The 22,297-nt window shown below is 45.3% G+C and overlaps 1 protein-coding gene and 1 pseudogene across 1 annotated transcript; one reads left to right on the top strand and one right to left on the bottom strand.

Annotated features, from left to right (window-relative positions):
- Positions 1-211: 211 nt before the first annotated feature.
- Positions 212-7,437, bottom strand: LOC142854699 (pregnancy-specific glycoprotein 22-like). The gene is made up of 5 exons (XM_075980792.1): positions 7,374-7,437; positions 5,782-6,138; positions 3,519-3,878; positions 1,587-1,943; positions 212-548 (listed from the first exon to the last, which is right to left on the bottom strand). The coding sequence occupies exons 1-5, from the start codon at positions 7,435-7,437 to the stop codon at positions 265-267; spliced, it is 1,422 nt and encodes a 473-aa protein (XP_075836907.1). The 3' UTR covers positions 212-264.
- A 7,361-nt stretch (positions 7,438-14,798) lies between these two features.
- Positions 14,799-16,609, top strand: LOC142841759 (heterogeneous nuclear ribonucleoprotein K-like; annotated as a pseudogene).
- Positions 16,610-22,297: the final 5,688 nt, after the last annotated feature.

The raw sequence follows: 22,297 nt of genomic DNA, 5'->3' as shown, positions 1-22,297 counted from the left end.
TCCTACTCTCTTTGGATGTATAACTTGCTCAGCCTAGATATAGTAGGGAGGGCCTTGGCCCTTCCATAAGGCAATGTGGATTAGATGGGGTGGGGTGGGAGGGTGTGTGGAGGGCATGGGAGGAGGAGAGGGAGTGGGAACTTGGATTGGTATTTTTTAAATCTAATAAATTTCTTAAAAAGATGCTAGAGCTAATGAGCCAATCAGTGATTTAATTTTTAAAAAAAGAAATGCCCCCACTCTGCTGTAGGATGAGAGGTGAGGTCAATCATTCATCACATCCAGGGTGACTGGGAGACTGGTCTTTGAACTAACTCTGTTGGAGACCTCACACTTGTATTCTCCAGCATCCTCTCTCCTGACAGGATCTATTCTGAGTCCACACTTTGTTGGGGACAGAGTCATCCTCTTTAGGTGAGGCATACTCTTGTTATTGAAGATCCAGCGGATGGAGACATCAGTGTCTGGTGAAATGCAGCTGAAGATCACAGATCTACGTCCTGCGACTGTGGTGTCACTGATTCGCACAAAGGGCTGTGTCACAGACTCTGTGAAAAAAGAGAGGAGAATAGCAAATGGCAGTCATCCAGAGAATTCAACCAGGCCCTCTTTAGTTCAGACTTTATAAAGTTTCCAGTGGGGAGAATTGGTAGTTGTGACTATAGACATAGCTTGTGCTTTGGATCTGCCACACAGGGTCTGTGGGACCCTTCTACAGGCACTTTGTCCTGTCTCAGTTTCCCTGTAATAGGGCACACAGTGCACGATCATTGCCATGTCCATGAGTTAAGCTTAGTTATGAGCAATGGTCTGAGCTTGGGGTGGGGGAGCTGCTGACATCAGCAGCATCTGCTACTATTTAGCTGCAGAGAGAATTTTCTAGGCTGGACCCCTGCAGTGAAGAAGGAATCTGGAGTAGCTGCCTCCCTGTTTCTTCCCTTGGTGCTTTGACTTTCCTGTGAAGTTTCATAAGTCTGTCAGAACAATAGGATAATGGCCTGGACACCTGTGCACTGAGAAACAAAAGGAGATGCACAGGTGGCCTACTTAACTGCAGCTATTGTGGCAGTACACAGCTGGTTCTACACTCTATGGGACAGTCAGTCCCATATCTTGAACAGTCAGTAAAGCCCTGGTCCCTGTTAGCTCTGACAGGAAATCTAAACAGTTACAAAAAGCTCCCCAGTGACACCTTGAATCCAGCTATGGGCAAAGTTTTGGACTCAGGGCTTCCTGATGCTCTCTGTGAGGACCCCATGGCTTCATCAGCCAGTGCCTGCTGACTCCCACAGAGTCTTTCTGTGGACATGTGCATGGTGAGAGCTCCAAGTGTCTGGGCTGCAGCTAGCAACCTGGGGCTGAGTTTACACAGCACAGGTCCTCCTCTCTTCAGGTAAAAGACAGATGAGGGGTTCTAACCTACTACAGTTGTCTACCCCAAGTGTGTGCTGAAGTAAGGGCCCAAACCCCAGTGTGGGGACACAATGCAGTGGGGGAGAGGGCAGGCACAGCCCAATCCTGACAGGTTAGTGTTTGAATTGGAATCAGACACTTCAAGCAGTTGGAGACCATAGAGAGTCACTTACTCTTTACATAAAATTCCACGTATGCTCTTTCAGTTTTGAAATCTTTGTTTAAAACTTCTAGTGTGTACATTCCTGCATCTTTCTCAGTGACCTGGAACATGAGGGATCCGTCACTCAACACCATCCCTCTTCTTCTGCGTTCAGGCCCCCAGGAGATGTAATTCGTGGCTCTGTTGTATTCTACAATTTTAAGGAGCTGGATGCTATTGTTTGATTTGTACCAGGTAAAGGCTAGCAGATCTTGTGGAAGATTATGAACTTGGAGAACAACGCCTTCCCCTTCATTAGCATACTGAGGCACTGCTTGGATCGTGAATCGGGAAGAAGCGAGAGGGTTGCAGCATGGAGAAAGGGAAGCTGGAAGGGAAAAGAGAAAAAAATCCATCACCTGAGGATCATTGTGTTTGGTGAATAGATGGTGACCTCCATCCTGAGCTGATGGGTTCATCACCCAGCAGGTGTGTGTGTGTGTGTGTGTGTGTGTGTGTGTGTGTGTGTGTGTGTGTGTAACCCACTTAACGAAGGGCAGAAACATGACTTCCTTCTTTCCACAGTGCCCCTGAAACCTCTGCATGGGACCATGGGACTGTCACCTTGGGTATATACATAGCTGCTCCCTCACGGCCCTCAGCCAGATACTGTTCACACTCATGCACACTGGGGTTTGAGATGATGCCTCCCCTGAACTAAACAGGCCAGGATTTTTCTTTAGTTTCTTTTACGGTAACACTTGACTCCTGACTTCACCTAACAGATGGAGTTGCTTCTCTGTCAGGTAACCCTTAGGTCTGAGGCTGCATGGGGACTGGGAGCAGTGTGATCTTCAAGATAGGCTCAATTCTTTAAAAGGCTTGGGTACTTGAGTACTAGTACTTTGGTGTAGGAGGTCCTTCTGTATTTGTGTTGCTCTCATTGGTTAATAAAGAAACTGTTTGGGCCTGATGATAGGGCAGAACTTAGGTAGGTGGGGATACAGAACTGAATTCTGGGAAGAAGAAAGCAGAGTCAGAGAGCCGGCATGAACATGCCAGGTCAGACATGCTAAATCTTTCTTGATTAGCCACGACCTCGTGGTGAACAGATTAATAGTAATGGGTTAAATCAAGATGTGAGAGCTCTAGCCAATAGGAGGCTAGAGCTAATGGCCAGGCAGTGTTTTAATTAATACAGTTTCTGTGTGATTTTGGGTGTAAGCTAGCCAGGTGGCTGGGACAAACAAGGGACTCTTCCTTGTGCAACAGTACTTGGGTACCAATTTGGATGGTTTTATGCCAACTTGATACAAGCTACAATCATTTGGCAAGACAAGGCCTCAGTTGAAAATGCTACCACCAGATTGGCCTGTGAGAAAAAACTATAGTACATTTTTAATTGGGGATTGATATAAAAAGATTCAGACCAACGCAAGCATCTCAAGCCCTGGGCTAGGAGTTATATGTAATAGAAGAGACCTGACTGAACAAGCATGAAAAGCAAGCCAATAGGATCACTTCTCCATGGTCTCTGCACCAGTTCCTGGATTTTATTTATAACACTCAATTTGAAGCTAATAAATACTCCAGTTTGACATGGATGTTCTAAAACCATTTTCCCTCTCTGCTTTGAAAGGATGTAAGAGTAGAGCACTAGAAAATGATCCCATGGGTCACTTTAAATCAGCCTTTGAAAGATGATAGGATTCATGGCTCTCTGGTCCAGAGCCCCAAGACTGACTCTGGCTGAGTTACTTTCCATCAAGGTCTTCCTTGATGCAGGTGGATTCAGAAGATGGAAGCTGATCTATTTGTCTCTACCAGTGTGTCCTATACTAAGTACTCAAACCTCCACCTGGGGATACAGTGCAGAGGAAAGGGAAGGGAGGCTACACCAGCCACGGCAGTCCTGTGTGTCTAAGCCCCACCCAGCACTAAATGATCACAGACAATCACTTACTGTGGACCTGGAGCTGCACCTGTGCTTCTTCACTTCTCATGTCTGTTCTCAGGATTCGTAGGGTATACAATCCAGAGTCTTTCTGAGTGACACCATAAAGCAGCAGGGATCCATCACTGTACAACGTCTCTCGGCCACTGTATGCAGGTCCAAACACAGTTGATTTGCTGTCTATTATGTATTGGGCAATCTCAAGTTTCTTGAACACAGACAGCTCTTTGAACCAGATAAAGGCTACAATATTCTCTGGTGGATTGTGAACGAGTAGAAGAACACTTCCTCCTTCAGCAACCCTGGGTGGCACTGATTCAACAGTGGGCTGGGCAGAAGTATCAAGGCGCCCGCAGGTCCAAAGGAAAGCTAGAAGGAAAGAGGGTGAGCCATGAGATCCTGTTTCCTGAGCAACTGTGTCCATTGCTCAGCCTAGCTTTGTGGATGAGTGTCTCCCAGTCTTACTTGGTGGAGGTCAGCACATAGTATCTGTGTTCTCAGTGTCCCTGCATTTATCATTTTGACTATATGGCTTTCTCTCTTCAGTTGTCAATATTGCCCCAGTTTACTGCCCTCAGATCCCCACTCACATTTATAGTGGGTGGTGTTGGGGGGCTGCCTGCTCAACCTCTTCCCTCAGAGCCTGAGTCTTCACTCTCTGGCATTGTTGTTGCTGTGTTCCTCTTAGGGTGGCAGCCAACACATGAATTCACCATCTAGCTACAATGCTGCTCAGTTTCTGTCCTCTAGGACACACGGCGAGAGTCAAGGGGAATGACCACCCCTGTGACATGGGAAATAACAACTGGCCCTGGGGCTGCACTCTGCTGTGTCCTGGCCTTGGTCTCTAAGTACCAAAAGATAACATTGCACAACTGTGTGACACAGAAACCCATCTGGCCACGCAGTCTGCCCTGTGTTTTCCATGTTCAGTAAACATGGAATTTGCTCCCAGCAGGAAGGTGACAGAGATATCTGTGAGACTCCAAAGGGACCAGCTGAGTGATGGATAGGAAGATATCAAATCTATTCTCAATGGGGCCACCAATCAAAGTTCTGACCAAGTTCAAAGACCCAGGATGGGTCAGGAGTCTCACATCCTGAGTGTGTGGGAGGAGGTGGCCTGTTTCCTGGAGAAAAGCTGTGAGCTCCTTTGTCTCATGCAAGAGTCAAGACCATGCTCCCACCCCCTCTGTTTGCTGAGCTGAGTAATGGGTCTGCCCATGTCTTCCATGGTCTTCTGAGATACCTTGGACCCTGTCTAATTCATTCCCCTTGGAGATTATCTACTTCCCAAAGGAAACACATAAATGGAGCAATGGAACATGATCACCTGGCAGGGTAGCAGACGCATTAAGAAGCCAGGAGGTCTGAGAACACTGTGACCATGATTTCCAGGTCTGAAAAAAACAGGGGTGGAACCAGCCTACTAGGTAAGGTCCTTATTCAGGCAAATTCATTCCCACCAGGTTTTTGTGTGTCCTGATGACACCCCTGGTGATCACTAGGGGAGCTTAGGTTCACATCTGAGAGCTGTCAGATCAGCATAGCCTGTACCGTTTCCTGAAGATTGAATTCCTTGAGCTGGACCCCAGAATACAATTGTCAGCAGGATCTGTGTCCTCTCTGTCCTTGGTTTCCCTGACCTTCCTGTGAAGTCGCAAGTCCACCAGAACAATAGGTAGTGGCCTGGGCAGCTATTCCATTATGTTCTCTGTATTTAGTCTCTGGAGATGTTTAGAGGACCTAGACAAACCATGTCTCTCATGACAGAGCACAGGCTGTTTCCAAAGGTGCAGGACTTGGACTCCTGAAAAAGCATTGTTCCCTGCCATCAGGAAGTCAAAATCCAACACTTGTAAAAATGCTTCTCAGGGCTAGCTGGAGTTGAGTCTGGAGCACAGGTCTAGAGCCAGGGCATCTTGGTTCTCACAACTCCATGAGGATCCCAAATTATCCTCCACCAGGCCCAATGGTGATTGCCTCTGGGTCTTTCTCAGGGACATACATATTCCTGGTAAGAAGCCCAAGGATCAAGACAGAGGCTGATATCCTCAACAGAGTAACCCACCATCCACCTCTCTCAAAGTGAAATCAAATGAAAAATTCTGATCTACTGCCATTATTCTACACCAAAGGTGTCCCACACAGAATATTGAAACCCCAAAACGTGGTTGCAATGCACAGTGGAGGAAGGCACAGGGCACTCTACTATGGGTGTCCAGTGAAATGAACCCCACCCTGAACCCAGAATTCACGAAGATTCACTTACGGTACACATAGAGGCGCATGGTTGTTGTTGATACAATCTCTCCGTGTCTATCTAAGGTTCGTAGGGTATAGAATCCTGTGTCCTTCTCGGTGACACTTTGGAGTAGCAGGGATCCATTACGGTACACTGTCTCTCTACCACTATGTGCAGGCCCTGTCGCACTTAAATTTTTGTTCAGTGCATATACTGCAATTCCATGTTTCATGCTTGTCGCCCCTTTGAACCAGGCGAAGGCTAGAATATCCTCTGGCAGATTGTGGACATGAAGAAGGACGTCTTCTCCACTGGCCACATGGGGTTGGACAGATTTAATGGTGATATAGTCAGTGGTGGATAGGCAGCAGCCTAAAAGTGAGGCTAGAAAAGAACAGAAAACCCACCAATATTGAGGAGATGTGATCATCACTCAGCTTAGGTGTGTGTAGTCAGGGCTGTACCCACCCTCCTTGGTAGATATGAGCAACATGACTTTTATTGACTCAGAGTGTCTGAGTGTGTCGTTAACTCTCTTAGGGACCCTCTACCCAGATGTCTGTCTGGTTCCCTCCCAGTGTCCCATATCCCTCCCCATGTAGAGTATTTGGTGTGAGGAGCAATGCCTCTCTGAACACCTCCTCTGGAGAGTCCTCACTTTCTGTCATTTGTCTCTTTTCCCTTTGTGATTCTAGTCAAGCCAGGCTTCATCTTTCAGATAGACTGACATCAGGTCCACAAGAACAAGGGCATTGTGAGGACAGCTGTTAGTCTGATCTTTTTGTAAAGTTCCTGGAAAAGATTTAGACACAGGTAGATAAAGAAATAAAGGAAAAGAAAAGGAAGGAATGAGGGAGGGAAGGAAGGAGAGAAGGAAGGAAGGAAGGAAAAAAGGAAGGAAGGAAGGAAGGAAGGAAGGAAGGAAGGAAGGAAGGAAGGAAGGAAGGAATATTGCCACATGGAATTATCTACATAGTTCCAAGTTTGGAGTTAATGATAGTAATTATATTCAAATGTGATTTAAATTATTTTAGATGTATTCATGTATTTATATATTAATGAAGGCAGGTCTCTCCATGCGTGCATGCGAAAGGTATGCCACCAATCTGTGTGGAGGAAAATGTCTCATTGTGTGCAAGTGTGAGTATATGCCATAACACCTGTGTGGACAAAAGTGTTTCTGTGTACCCATGTGTGGGTGCAAGCTAAGGCACCTGTGTGGAGGGCAGAGAAGCCTGTTCTCTCCATCTACCCTATGGGTGCTGAGGACTGAATTCAGGTTGTCTTGTCTCCACATACTGAGCCATCTTGCTGGCCCACGCCTGTTTGATTTCTATTTGGAGAATCACACTGTCGTGGTTGGAGACATCAGGCTTCAGAACACGGTGGCCAATGTACTTCACTTTGAATATGGAGTGCTGGAGGCTTCTCTCTTCCCCTCATCATCTCCAGTCCACCGAGAGCTCCAGGCTGCTGAGCCTCTGTCCCTCACTGTACCTTCTGCCCCACGATGGCAAACAGACACCCAGGGTCTCATCTCAGGCACCTGTCCTATTTAGGAGGCTCCAGCCTGCTTCTAAGTTCCCCTCCTCATGCGTTCAGAGAGTGGGTCCACTTACCTGTGAGCAGGAGCCCCTGCCAGAGTGTGCCCTCTTGGCAGAGAATCACCAAGGACACCCCCATCTCTCTTCTCACTCTGCAGTCCTCCGTCTCGGCTCTGACAGCACCCTGCTGTCCTTCCTCCCTCTTAGCTGAGAGCAGGAACACTTCCCAGAATGCAGTGGGCTGCGGGTGGTGGTATTTATGTACAAGACACCGTTTTGTCCCTTCCACTCCCAGTGCTTCTGGCATCCATCTCAACCTCCCTTTACGTTTCTCCTCCAAGTAACACATTGAGCAACAAGGCTGATAATCATCCCCATGCCCTCAGAGAACAACAGCTCATCCCAGGGACGACACCTGCTATGGCGTGCCTTGGATATGTCATCATCAAAGAAGAAGCCTCCATCCTGCCTATGCATCCTCGTGACACAGAGACCCAGCTGAGCACCCAGTCTGCACTGTGTTCCCAATGCTCTGGGAAGGTGGCATTTATTTAATCCCAGCAGAAAGGTGACAGAGATGACTGTGAAGGCTGGAAAGAGATCAGAAGGATGACCAATAGGAATGAAGATCAGTCCTGGATCACTAGTGTCACCAGTCAAAGTTCTGATCCAGAAGAGAGGGCCAGAAGCAGAAGTTGTGTGAGGAGTTTCATGTTCTCGGTGTTGGAGTTGAGGCGACCTGTGTGTCCTTGAAAGAACTATAGGCTCCCTCTTTCCATGGAGGGATTCAAGGCAACATCTTGTGTTGACCAAGCTGTGTGTTGGGTGAGCCCATGTCCTCCCTGATCTTCCTAGGTTACCTTTGCCCTTTGGCTAGGTAATTCCCTTGTGGTAATTTTATTTTTGCATATGAGAGATACCAAGAAGGAGGTGACTCTCTCATTCCCCAGGCAGAGAGGTTATCTCGGACAAAAGAAATAGAGTAGGGTCTAGGGAGGGAGTTCCACGTTAGTAGGGACAGAGATGGAAACCAGTCTGCTAAGCAAGGCCATCTATCAGAGAAACATGGTTCTGACTGTTGAGTGAGTGTCCTGATATTGCCCCCTGGAGATTGTTGGAAGAACTGCAATCTCATGTCTAGGGTTACAGCAGGCATGGCCAACAAGTGTGAACTGCAATGAACCCCAACCCCTCAGCAGAGGTGGGGTGCAGGAGCCATAGTCCTGTTCACTGTGTTCTTCAGGACTCCTGATTCCATTTAGTGTTTGATGGGTCTATGTAGGGTTCCAGATTTGTCCTGGGAAGCCCTGGAATAAAGTTGGAAGAAGATGGGGGTCCTCGGTAGGAGCCTTACACCCCCAAAATTTTCAAAGGAAAGTACTAGGAAATTTTTCTTCAGGTTCAAAGGAGAGGACACTAATGTAGGGCTGTACCTACACTTGCTGCCCAATCTCTGGTGTCTAAGTCATTCATTCTCTTTGCCCACAGAGTGCTGAGAGGCTCTGCTCTTGAGTACAGAGAACATTGATTCAGATGAAGGTGTTGTCTGCTCTTCCCTGTACACTGTTCTAAACTTCTTTCTCTAGCTGTGAATATATATATATATCCTGAGCAAAAGATGTTCAGGAGAGCAATGGTTGCTTTTCCCTTCTAAGTTTGGGTCCCAGTGAAGGAATGAAGGAAGTCAAGGCAGAAAATATGCTGCTTGAAGACTAATTCCCTAGCTCATCCTCTCACTGTCTGCCTTTTACTTAGCTGGCTTTCTTATACAACCTAGAACCATCTGCTTAGGGATGGTGTTGCCCCCATCATTGTGAGCCTTCCTGCATCAATTAAGACAATCTGTCACAGAACACATTCAGAGCCCAAAAACATAAAAACAGTGACTCAGTTAAGACTCTTATTTCCCCCAGGTGACTTCAGATATGTCAAGGTGACAGTTAACGCTGACTAGGACACTTTCAAACTGCTAAATCCTCCTCCTCCACAGGGGGATGTCAAAGGAATTGCCCCATTCTCCAAGTGAGTGTCCCTCTTTGTTTGCTGTGCTCATCACATGTCCTGGTGTCCACTAAGAGCCAGGGCACAGCTCAAGGATGTCTACCCTGGGTCTCACTTGTCCCACTTCCCAGATGCTGAGCCCACGGACACTGTGATGTCCACCGCAGACACTGTGAGGAGTTAATGAAGCAGCTAAGTGTCATCCTGACTCAGGACAGGCCTCCCAGGCACAGTCATCACCTGCCTCTTCTGGAATCAGAGCAGAAGCCAATCAACAGGTGAGACAAGACAGGGGCTGTGAGCATTTCGGGTGAAGGAACATGAGCGTGGTTCAGAGCACTGGGTGTTCCTTCTGGGTCATTGAGATCATGATAGCAAATGGAGGGGATAGGAAGGCAGGAGTTAGTTAGTGACAGAAAGAAAAATCTACTTGACCTTAAGTACAACCCCTGCTCTCGGGAAGTTCCTCCCACCTAGGAGAAAACCCTCCTCACATTCCAAAACCAATCCAGGGTCACCCAGGACAAATCACAGAGGCAAGAAAAGGAGGGAGGATCATAGCTGAAATTTCATGAGAAGGTTGGGATTTGTTTGTGCCCATGACACCAGCTTGGAATTAACCTCTGTATTATTCATAAAGGCAAGGCTTCACCCAAGCTTAGTGTTGACATTTCAGGGACAGATTTCCCAAGACCTGTAATTTTCTTCACTGTGGTCCTACTGAGGCAATAGCAGAGTTCTGGACGTGAGAATTATAGGATGCACCATTATTAGTAGTGATGTTAGGGATAAAAACCTCTTGGAAGGAAGATTGTGGCTTCCCATTGATGAGCAAATTCGTGGCTGGAGAGGCTGAGGTTTGTCCTTGAATGGACATGAGTATGTGAGGGGGACATGTTCAGGACATCTGGACCATCTGGAACAAACACAACAAAGGCACATATGATGTCAGCAGAGGGAAGGGCAATCCTGGTCTGCAGAAGGCCACACTATCTCTGTGAGCTGTGCTATAACCTCAGCTGAGCAGGCCCCACCCAGAGCTGGGGTGCAGATTAGTAGAAGAGTATTCATGCAGCAGGCACAAGTCCTGATCCATCTCGAGCACAGCACACAAACATCCCCACTGTACACTCGTGTGTGCACTGAGCCTGAGTCTGAGCTGTCCCCTGTCTCCATCACACTGAGCCTCTCTAGGAAAGAGAAGTTCCTCCAGTCCATTCCAGCGCAGTGCATGTGCTTTGGCTGGACCAAGAGGCCCTGTCCAGCCTACATATCTGTGTGGTGGGTCTGTATCACCAACCCAACGGGACCAAGTGTCCTAGCTCTAGCCCTCTGTATTTCGGCAGTTGTAGCCTGGATGAATCAGAAAATACTCGTAGGGGATGTTCAGAGTGAATGGGTCACTTTGGATAACACTAAGTTTCAGATTTCACACTCACAGGGTCCTGTGTCAGTTGTAACACTGGATAAGTGAGAGTCCATTTGCTCTCTGACAGCTCAGCCTGTCACCTTCTGAGAAGCTTTGACCACTTACCCTCCATAGGTATACTGTATTCTGACTCTCAGGTTCATGCTTTCAGTCTACCATCCTCACCCTCCATGGCTAGAATTGTCACTTGTGATGGTGTATGTGCAGATGGCAGAGATAGATGTAAGATCTCCTATCCTCACAAAGGCCTCTCTCATCAAGTGTGGGTCTCTGTAACCTCCATCCACAATCCATGGCTTTGACAAACAGGCAAAAGATGACTCACAAGCAGATGCAGGAAAACCTGAGTGCTCAGAGATGGTGGGCCTCCTGTGCTGCGTGGGAGGAGCAGTGTTTGCCATGTGTGAGCTGAGCTGCAGAGCTTGGTGATACAGACCTAGGACCTGAGGTCAGATGACCATTGTCTCTCCTGAATCCCGCTGACCTCCAGCTGCACTGACCTCCAGGGATCACTCTGGGTCAGTGTGCTCCAAGGCTTTTCTGTACAAATCTGTCTTAGAAATGAGACATGGTGACACTTCCATTGTACTTCCACAACCAGACCTCATAAGTTAATGTTTGAACACACGCAAGCAAAACACCCATACACATGAAAATAAAATAAGATGCTTTAATAAATAAATAAATAATTTTTTTAAAGTTTTCCCCTTTAGACTGTCAGTTGGTGATCGCTGGAGGTAACCTGTGAGTGGTCACTTAAAGAATGTTAGATGATTGATAAACATCTTTCGTGGTAGGCCATTACTGAGGATGATGAGACAGAGAAGAGAAGAACCTAGACAAACCAAATTGTTGACACAAATTAGTGTATGAATGGGCATGCCCTTGGCCAAGCTCTTGCTTAAAGTTGTTTTTGTTTTAAATATCAGAGAACACTTGTTTTAACTTTTTCAGGACAGCCAGGGCTGTTACACAGAGAGACCCTATCTTGAAAAGAAAAGAGAAAGAGGGAGAAGAAAGACTGGAAAGATAGCTCAGCAATTAATAGCAGTGCAGCTCCTGAAGAGAAATGGTATTTGGTTCCCAGCATCCACAGGATGGCTCAAAACAATCTGCAATTTCAGTTCCATGGAATTCAATGCCCTCTTCTGGCCTCCAAGGGCACTGCATGCTGATGGTGCATAATCATGCAGGCAAGACACCCATACACAGAAAAATACATTTAAAATTTTTAAAGAAACTGACCTGTGGGTGGATGTGGTGGCAAATGCACTTGAATGGCTGAAGCAGGAGGATGGCAGGCTCTAGGGTGAGATATTGTCAGAGAAAATCAAGTAAAACCTCAAAAATCTACCACTGAAAAAAACTAAACTGGGCTTCATGTGTTTCTGGGATCAATTGGTTTCGTCTTCCAAATATCTAAACAATCTAATCTAAACCCTAGCACAGTGGTTGTCAGTCTTCTTAACACTGCGACCCTTTAATATAGTTCCTCATGTTGTGGTGACCCTGCACTCAACCATAAAATTATTTTTGCTACTACTTCATATCTGTAATTTTGCTACTGTTTTGAACTGTAACATAAATATCTAGCATGTGGGATATCCCATATACAATCTCTGTGAAAGGATTGTTTGAACCCCAAAAGGGATCATAACTCACAAGCTGAGAATCAGCACACTAGTGAACATGGACCACGGGAGGCCTTCATAATTAGGCTGCCCCTTTAGTGTCTACCTGCCTTCCTGCACACATCTACCTAGAACCTTCTCCTGTTCACATCTCTCCCCATGCTGCCCTTTCACTGTCCCCTCACTTAGCATAAGTCCTTTCACCTCCATGATGGGAGACAGACATGACCTCCCACCCAACCTGTGGGGAACCAGATGGACCCAAGACTTCCTCAGAGGTCCTGATGAAAGGACAAAGGAGCTTTGGTCCTGAGTCCTCATCCAGGAGTGGACTTGACAAGGCTAGTCTGAGGCCACAGCTGGTGCCATACAGGACTCAAAGTTGCACACCGATTACATTTGAGAAAGCTTGTTACATTTTGCACCCAAATATCCAAACACAGGGCCTGAGAAAGCTAAGTTGGGAGCTGGACATGGCTTCCTAATCCCACAATCTCTCATGCAGGCCAATGCCCACTGCTTACAGAGGTATGGCTCCTAGCCATTACCTATGGGCTTGAGCCAGCTGCCAGGGCCATGTGCTAAACATAACTGTGGGATGGACAGACTGGCCCTTCAAGGCTAGGCTCATGGAATCAGAGAACATTGCAAACACACAGAAAGCCATATCCAACACACAAAAAAAAACCTAAAATGGTACAGTATATTTAAAAGGTGCTTAGGTGCTGAAGAAAGAAAAGAAAATGGATATAGGCAGTCATAGAAAAAATTTTGATCAAGGATGCTATTATGGGCCAGGCAAGAAACCTGGCACCACAGAAATTCCCAGGATTCCATAATGATGACCACAGCTAAGACCCTAAGCAACAGAGGAGAGGGTGTCTGAACTAACTTTGTCCTATAGTCAGATCAATGAGTATCTTAAATGTCCATAGAACCTTCATCCAGTAACTGATGGAAACAGAGACAGAGACCCTCAGTGGAGCACTGGGCTGAGCTCCCAAAGTTCAGTTGAAGAGTGGGAAGAATGAGAATATGCACAAAGAGGTCAAGATCATGATGGGTTTACCCACTGAAACAGTTTACCTGAGCTAATGGGAGCTCACCAACTACAGTCAGACAGGGAAGTGGTACAGGAGAATTGTCTGTATTCTGTCAATCATATTTTAAATAAACGCTGATTGGCCAGGCAGGAAGTATAGGCAGGTCAACCAGACAGGAAATAGAGGCGTGGGATGAGAACAGGAGAATTCTAGGAAGGAAGAAGCCCATTCTTCCCAGTCCTGCCCAGACCACAGAAGAAGCAAGATGTAATCCGCCCAGCTGAAAGGTACTGAGCCACATGGCTAATGTAGATAAGAACAATGGGTTAATATAAGCTACAAGAGTTAACAAGAAGCCTGAGCTAATGGGCCAATCAGTTTTATAGCTTATGTAGATCTCTGTGTGATTTTCTTTGGGGCTTGCTGGCTGTGGGATACTGGGCAAGACAGAAACCCCAACAAGCAGGGCCCCCTCATGTTACAGGAAAGGAACAAGCATAAGAAAAAACTAGACCCTCTGAATGTTGCTGCGGTAGCATGTCTGGGGCAGACTGTGGGGCCACTGGCAGTGGCACCAGATTTTATCTCTTCTATTTGTACAGGCCTTTTGGGAACACAGTGTCTTCGGATGGATACCTTTCTCAGCCTAGATATAGTAGGAAGGGCCTTGGACCTTCCCCAGAGCAATGTCCCTCACCCTCTCTGAGGAGTGGATGTGGGTGGGGGAGTAAATGGAGGGAATAGGAAAAGGGGAAGGAGTGGGAATTTGGATTGGGTATGTGTAATAAAAAAAAAGATAGTTTGTTTTCTTTTTTAAAAAAATAATAAGTAATAAAGGCATTTAATACTGGGAGGGAAGGAAGGAAGGAAGGAAGGAAGGAAGGAAGGAAGGAAGGAAGGAAGGAAGGAAGGAAGGAAGGAAGGATTATTGGACCCCAAGAGGGTCGTGACCCTCAGGTTGAGAACCACTACTTTAGTTGCTTCATTGTTTCTGCTCTAGTTCCTGTAATATTTTGTTAAAATGCTTGGAGAAGTTCTCACTTTCACTCTAAATACCTGCCCATGGTTCCCTAAAGACAGGTCTGGACATTTAAAGACATGGGAACATGTAGATGAAAGTTTAAAGCCAGGGGCTGAGAGATGAATCAGCAGTTAAGAGCACATCTGGGTGCTCTTCCAGAGGACCCCGGTTCAATTCCCAGCACCCACAAGGCAGCTCATGGTTGTAACTCCAATACTAGTGGATCTGACACCCTCACAGAGACATGCAAGCAGGCAGAACACCAATGCACATAAAATAAATAAATCTGGTTGTCCTGTTTCCCGCTGCATAGACATTATCATTCTGCTCATCTCCTGCTCAATTGTGGACTATTTGTGTGTTTATTCAACAAAAATGGAGATCGAACAGCCAGAAGAAACCTTCCCCAACACTCAGGCCAGTGGTGAACTTGCTAAATGTCCTGCAGAAAATATGGAAGGAAAATAAGCCTTTGAAAGATCTAGAAAAGCAGATGAGATGGTTGAACCGCACATTTTGCTTTGAGCAAGAAAGCTGGGGCAGCGAGTAGAAAAGGAAGCAAGCTCACTAAACAGACTCCGGTGCCACCGTTTCAGTCCCAGGCACACGCTGAGTCTCAGTGCTGATAGTAGAGCGATCAGAGAAATTCTGAAGACAATCATCCCTGCCTTGGAAGAAGACCTGCAGTTGCCATCACCCACAGCAACCGTCCAGCTCCCACTTGGTTCTGATGCTGCCGAATGTGTTAGAAGACCTTGCTGGTCAGAGGTCACAGTAGATCATGGCCTGGCAGCTTATTCCAAAGCTCAGACACATGGGGACTCCCTCTGCCTGCCCTTATCTGGGCCCAGAGGACTAATCTTAACTGAAATCTGTATCTAAGCCTGGATGCCTGATTTATCTTTAGCACAGTTTCCCTGCTGCACCTATGGTAACTAAGACGTGTACTAGGAGCTTTGCTATAGGACTCTGCTGCCACTATGAAGCCTTGTGATAGGACTGTGCCACTTAATACAAATTAGGGTTTGTCCCAGGTTCCCCAATCCCGTAGATTTCCTATACTCTAGAATAAAGCCAGGTTGATTCACCAAAGTTGTCTCCCAAAGGGCTGTCTCTATCCTATGCACAGCCATCTGAGCCCTGTTCCTTGCTTCTGCTCCCTCCACCCTTACAGACCAACTCACCAATGATCTGGAGAAAGAACTATAGGAGTGCTTACATTAGGAACACTATAAAGGGAATGACTTTTGACTGGGAGTTGAAATTGTTGGTTCATCAGAGTCTAGCAGGAGAAATTATTGGTGTTGAAGGTGCTAAAACCAAAGCACTTTGAGAAAACACTCAGGCAACAACCGAGCTTTTCAGGGAATGCTATCCTCATTCCATGGACACTGTTGCTCTTATTGGAGGAACACCTGATAGGGCTGGAGAGCGCTTCAAGATGATCCTTGACCTTATATCTGAGTGTCCCATCAAAGGACATGCACAACCTTATGATCTCAATGTTTATGATGACACCTATGCTTATGGTGGTTTTATAATGAGGTTTGATGACCGCCCTGGATGTCCTGTGAGATTTCCCCTGTGGGGAAGGGGGATATCGGCAGAACACCTCCTGCTCGGGTGAGTGTCCCATGCCTCCTTCTAAAAGAGATTATGATGGTATGAGCCCTCATTGAGGATCTCCTCCACCTCCTCCTGGTCCTGGTGGCTTCAGTGGCAGCAGAGCTCAGAATCTTCCTCCTCCTCCACCACAACAGAAGAGAAAGACCGGGAGACTGATATGATGGCAAGGTTGGATTCAGTGCTGATGAAACTTGCAACTGTGCAATTGACACATGGAGCCCATCAGAACGGCAAATGGCTTGTGAACCACAAGGTGTGGTTCTGGATATCATGATTCCTACGCTCATCGGTGATCTTGGCAGACCTATTATTTCTACACAAGGATCTAGTCCCAAATATTTGGCTGAAACTATTATTGGCAAAGGTGGTCGTCGGATTAAACAAATCTGTCATGAGTCAGAGCATTGACCAAAGCTGATGAGCCTCTAGAAGAATCTGAAGATCAGATCGTTACCATTACAAGAACACAGGACCAGATACAGAACACACAGTGTTTGCTGTGGAGCAGTGTGAAGCAGTATTCTGGAAAGTTTTTCTAAGACTAGTGAAGAACTGAAGGAGTCTTGAACCGTCTGCTTGTTTTGTTTTGAATACTCTTCTGTTCCTCTGCTTCATAAATATTCTGCATCTGAGGTGTACTGAAATTGTTGCTGTTCACCAGATGTAATGTTTCAGTTCCTTACAAACAGAGTTGGGGGGCATGCAAAAACTAACGCTGACATTTTGAGACATCAGCAGAGTGAATGAATTTTATTTTTTGCTCATTGTTGGTGATTTAAAAAAAATCCCCCATGTAATTATTGTAAACACCTTGCTTTATGATCATGCTTTATAACATGGGGTGGGGGAGGGGGCAGCGAGGGAAGTGTTTGGTTGAACACTTCACCCAGCCCCTAGCATCCACTTGTCTGGGAGTCTGGAATGTTTGGGTGGAAAGTTCCATTCCAGGCCTCCTCCTCTGGGAGTTGCCTCAGTCCAGACTCCACCTCGGAGAAAGCCTGCCAAATGGTGACCCCTCCCCAGAAAGAGTCAAAAACACTCCCACAGAGCCTAGGCAGTTTGGATGCTCAACTTACTAGACCTGGATGGAGGTGGGGGTTCCTTGGACTTCCCACAGGACAGGGAACCCTGATTGCTTTTCGGGCTGGGGGGAGACTTAATTGGGGGAGGGGGAGGGAAATGGGAGGCGGTGGCGGGGAAGAGACAGAAATCTTTAATAAATAAATAAATTAAAAAAAAAACACTCCCACAGGCTGTTTAAACTGCCCCCCAGAGAATGAATTCGTAGTTTTCCCAGTCTTCCTTCCCGTCTCCATCCCTGGGGACCCTGGAAGGGAAGCACTGGCATCCATTAAACCTGGGCTTTTTCTAATTCGGTTTGACTTGGTCTTATTTGGATTATTGCGTCGGTGGAGAGGCTTATCAGGACGTAAAAACTTTTCAGGAAGTGACAGCCACCTGTCCCTGGCATGTTCAGATTGCTGAGCAGAATGTAATGATTCTTTCAGAAGAAACATTTTATGATTTTTAAAATAAATTCAGTAAATCTGTTTTTGGTGGTCTGTTTTCCTAAAATGATTTTCAAATGGTGGTTGAATTTTCCAGCACACCCCTAAACTAAACACTAAGTCTGATTTTCAGCCCCTCTGTTGGATGTAAGTATACCTTTTGGGTACAGGTAAAATTCATTGGCAAATTCAGTCTGGATGGTTTCCTAAAGGCTGGAAAGAAGTGGCCTGATAAATTTCATTTCGTGTCTGTGCTTTTACGAAGGTTGGGGTTTTGTTTGTGCAAATGTTTGCTCTTTTAACAATGTTCTGTGTTAGCTGTGGAGCACTAGGTGGGAGCATTGCCAAGAGCTGACCATTATGTTAAATATACATATTTAAGTATATGCCAGAAGGTGAGGGGCAGTGAGCTTTATTGATCAGAATAACACTTGGTCATAAAAGTGGCTAATGCCGAGTAAATCCTGGTTATTTTCGTTAGACAATTTCTCACTTATACATTTAAACTGTCTTGTTAGTTGAAAATTACATATAATATATATATACATATATATATTTGTGTTTCCCATCGTATGCACAAGGAAAGAAAAAAGATATACCATTTCTCTGCTGTGTGTTGAATTATGCAGGAAATGTTTGTGAGCGATTCTAAAAAAAATTAATGGGAAAAATTCTTGTGGATGTTTGTGTAATAACTTGGCATCTGTATTGATAGCTCAAAATCCACATTTTTTTAGAAAAAAAAAACCAACAACTTTATTTCATGCACATTGGTATAATGATGTCAGATTCTCTTGAACTGGAGCTACAGACAGCTGTGAGCTGCCATGTGGGTCTTGGGAATTGAAGCTGGGTCCTCTGGAGGGGCAGTCAGTGCTCTTAACCACTGAGCCATCTCACCAGCCCCAAAATCCACATCTTAATAAAACTTCAAGATGCTAGTTTCGATGTGGGCCCGATTTGAAAAGGGGTTGATTGATACATGTAAAGTTTATTGAAATGTTCCTCCTGTAAGGAAATACAATAATCTTAAATTTAAAAAAAAAGTAGATAAATTTTTAAAAATAGCAGTTTCATATTGCTAGGTTTGCGCTGTGGAACTTGAAAGGAAACTGCTCAGACCCACAGCACATGAAAGGGATTGGTTGTAGATCAACACCCCTGTGAATCTGTAAATCTGATAGTTCTACTCCAAAACAAACACCAGGACTAAAGATTTAAAAATAAAAAAAAAAATTTAAAAAAAAGATAAAAGTTCTGAGAACAAGGAAGCGGTGTAACTGAATAATTGAATTACTTCGCTTTGTGCTCCTCATTCTCCGTGCCCCGTTCCAGTAGCAAAATTACAGTTCTGAAGCAGCAACAAAAATAAATTTGTGGTTAGGAGTTCCTAGGAAATTTCCGATGGTCGGCACCCAAAGGAGGGAGGAGGAAGCTTCTCTGGTTTTAATGATACCGTTTTAAAATACCTTGAAATAGCTCCTACTGAAATGGCTGAGCCAAGAGTCCCTCCTTCTTCATCACACAAAGGATTATGAAGCCCCCTCTTGTGGGAACTGCAGCCCCGAGTTGATATCCCTGCCCCCATTTGAGGTGCTTATCTGCAAGGAAAACATAATAAATTCCCTCTGCTCCTGGAGCGGGGAAGGTAGGAATTTTAAGTGCGTGGTGACCGGTCCTTGATCCCTGCCAGGGTCAGGTTACAGTCCCTTCGCAGCCCCCTCCTCATTTGGTGCCATGTTATAAAACCAGCCCAGCAGACAATAAAGAGAAGCTGTTCCACCTCAATCAAGCTCGTGCTCTGTGTTCAACTTGGACACCCTCCGCCGAGACTCTTGGTTCCAGCCCGCGCTGGCGCGGCACCTCTTAAAGCTTTCTCTACTTCATTTGTGAAAGCCGGAGGGACCTGAGACCCTAGCTAAAGTATTTGGGAAGGGAGGGGGACTGCTCGTTTTTTCCCGGGTTTTCCTGTACTGCAGCAGGGGATTGACAGCGGAGGAGAAAGAGGGGGGCAGTGAAACATGGCGGCAACAGGCTCCAGGCACAGCGTTCCGCCCGGCTCTGCAGCCCCGCACTACCCCAGACAATTTCACAGTCTCCACACAGAAGGTTTTACCAGCTTGGATCAGGATGGGGGAGCCGTCTAAGGCGCTGTGTTCAGTTTAGATACCAACTGGGCTAATGGGCCAATTAGTGAAAAACGAACCGCTGCTGTTTCTGGACCGTCTTATCTGATTGGGTTCCTGCTGAGACTGTGACTTCCAAGTGTGAGTTTGGCTCCCACGCCAGGTTCAAACATGTTTTTTCTCGATCTGTGCTTACTTAACCCATTTCCTGGACCAGACAGGCTCCCTGGCTCTGTAACAGGAAAAAGGAGAACAAAAGAGACCAAGATACACAGAGTTAAACTTAAAACCGAGCTGGTGACATTCCTTAGAAAGACTTGGAAAATTAACTTTCTCCTGCCATCTAGTTTTCGTTCTCTAACCGGTTCTCTCTTGACTACCCACGGGTTCAACTTCCCAGAGCTAAGAATATGTTTGTTATTATTTTACCTTTTTTTCCCTCAGTTTCCATACAGTTTTTACCTGATAACAGAACAGTAACATAGAACAAAGAGAGCTAACGTTTTGAGATTGGCAGATTTCAACAGGAAATCACGGGACAATTACAGCTGCTGCCACTGAAGAGTTGCTGAGGTCGCTCGGCTGGGTCTTAAAGTCTCAGGAGGTGATGGCTCCTACTCCGTTTAGGTACACGATTTCCATAGGGCCGTTGCTTTGGGTAAGAATAACTTATGTCTGTGCCTTTAAATATTATTTATACATATACATACATAAATATACACAAACATTTAAAGGTTTTTAAAGACATTTTTACCTTTACTCTCTCTTTAATTACAAGCTAATAACCAAATGGGATTTTTTTTAAGGTCCAACACAGGGCTTCTGCCCTATCTTCTAAATTAATAACTACTGTTTTTCTACCTTAAAATTAAAAAGGTGAAATCTACCTATATGACTACAAAAAGATATGGTACTAAATAGTAGACTATAAATATGAGATAATAATATTTTAATAAATAAAAAGCATATACAAAAGATAATTAAATTATTATTAATAAGTAAATTAATATGTAAAGATTAAAATATGTTTACAAAATGGATAACTAAAAACTTTTAAAGTTTTTTATAAGTTATAAAGATCTGAGTAAGTTACTTAAAGTACATAAAAATTGTGAAAAAACTTTTAAAAATTTTTTAAAAATAATATATATGACATTGAAGTTTCTAAGATTAACCATTACAAAAAACTGAATAATGTATGCCAAATCAAGGTGTATTTTAAAGTATCTGGCTTTTTCAGACTGAGGTAACTATGTTCTGGATGTTTCTCTTGTGGTCCCTGCACTGCCCTCTGTAACTATACTGGGATATCACCCACCTTTTGTATTTGTCGTTGGTGAGTCAGTATCGATGCGTCCTCTGATTTGCATGACCCATAGGGACTATGACTTTGGAGTCTGGGAGGGATCCACTGTAGTTTCTCAGAAATCGTCAGTTCATTCATCACTTTTCAGTGTCTAATCACTCAAAGTTACCCCAGTGGATGGACATTTTCCAGTGTGCAGTGAGAATCTGCTGCCGGCATTTCAGAATGGAATCTCCCCTTGAATAGTGTGCTCCAGGGCTCTAAAGAATACTTAGTGGACAGCCTGAGGTGCTGATGGACTTGTCCTGGAGGTGCCTACCTGGTCTGGATGATAGCAGTGGTCCTGCACCTTCCTAATGCTTTAATGCAGCTCCTCATGTCATGGTGACCCCCAACCATAAAGTCATTTTCACTACTTCTTAACTGGAAGTTCGCCCCTGTAAATATCTGATATTTCCGACAGTCTTAGGTGACCCCTGTGAAAGGGTCCTGCGCCACAAGTTGAGAACTGCTGTGTTATAGCGTCTCCAGGGGGGAATATTCAGCCAAATCTTGGCCTGTTAGCCACAGCCCTGAACAGAGCGAGTGCCTGTGGGACTTTTGGAGAAGATGAACAATTATGACCTGGATATTCTTTCATGTTGGACTCACTGCTTGTGTACTGGGAGTGCTACCTGGAAGTTCCCGACCCAACAAGTACAAACCGCCCTATTTTGTTAAGCAGAGTGCTTATAATAAATACTCTGTGTCTTCGGCAACACAAGGATATAGAGACACAAACCTGCAAGTTTCATGAAATGCTTTAGAAGCTGTGGTATTGCACCTAGGGATGCATACAAGCAGCACAACACCAGTTAACTCTACAGTGTCCTGCTGGCTTTATATATGTCTGTGTTACTCCTTTAAACTAGAATGAATCTGAATGGAAGTGGGATTAACTAAAATTACTTACAGGGAATACGGCATCACGAGAATGTTAGTTTATCTTTATTAACACTCGGGCAATTAGTTCAGTAATGGGCTCTCCTCATCTTGCATTCACTTCCTCTTCTGCCCTAACCAAAGATTTATTACAGGAGGTACAAGGATTCAATCCTTTTAACATCCTTCAACGTGTGTTCAGCATTATGCTCAAACTACTTATGTTGATGGCTCATTTGACAATATTAGGGCGCATTTGTAGGGATATCGGGGTCTCTTAGACATACAGACATGAATTGTTCATCAGACTTTAAAAAATAAAAATAATACGTGGTGGAAAGACAGCAACCCAAAACTTGGGCGGCACTGTAGCAAGCTGGTGGGCGG

This window comes from Microtus pennsylvanicus, chromosome 1 (genome assembly GCF_037038515.1).
Source record: "Microtus pennsylvanicus isolate mMicPen1 chromosome 1, mMicPen1.hap1, whole genome shotgun sequence".
NCBI lineage: Eukaryota > Metazoa > Chordata > Mammalia > Rodentia > Cricetidae > Microtus > Microtus pennsylvanicus.
This window is presented reverse-complemented; position numbering and strand designations above follow the sequence as displayed.

Bases quoted from the DNA above. Each gene is read 5' to 3' on its own strand.
- LOC142854699 (XM_075980792.1), bottom strand. From the start codon at position 7,437: ATGGGGGTGTCCTTGGTGATTCTCTGCCAAGAGGGCACACTCTGGCAG. The intron at 6,139-7,373 runs GTAAGTGGACCC...GTTCTTTTCTAG, and splicing joins GCAGGGGCTCCTGCTCACAG to CCTCACTTTTAGGCTGCTGC. The intron at 3,879-5,781 runs GTAAGTGAATCT...CTTTCCTTCTAG, and splicing joins CATGCGCCTCTATGTGTACC to CTTTCCTTTGGACCTGCGGG.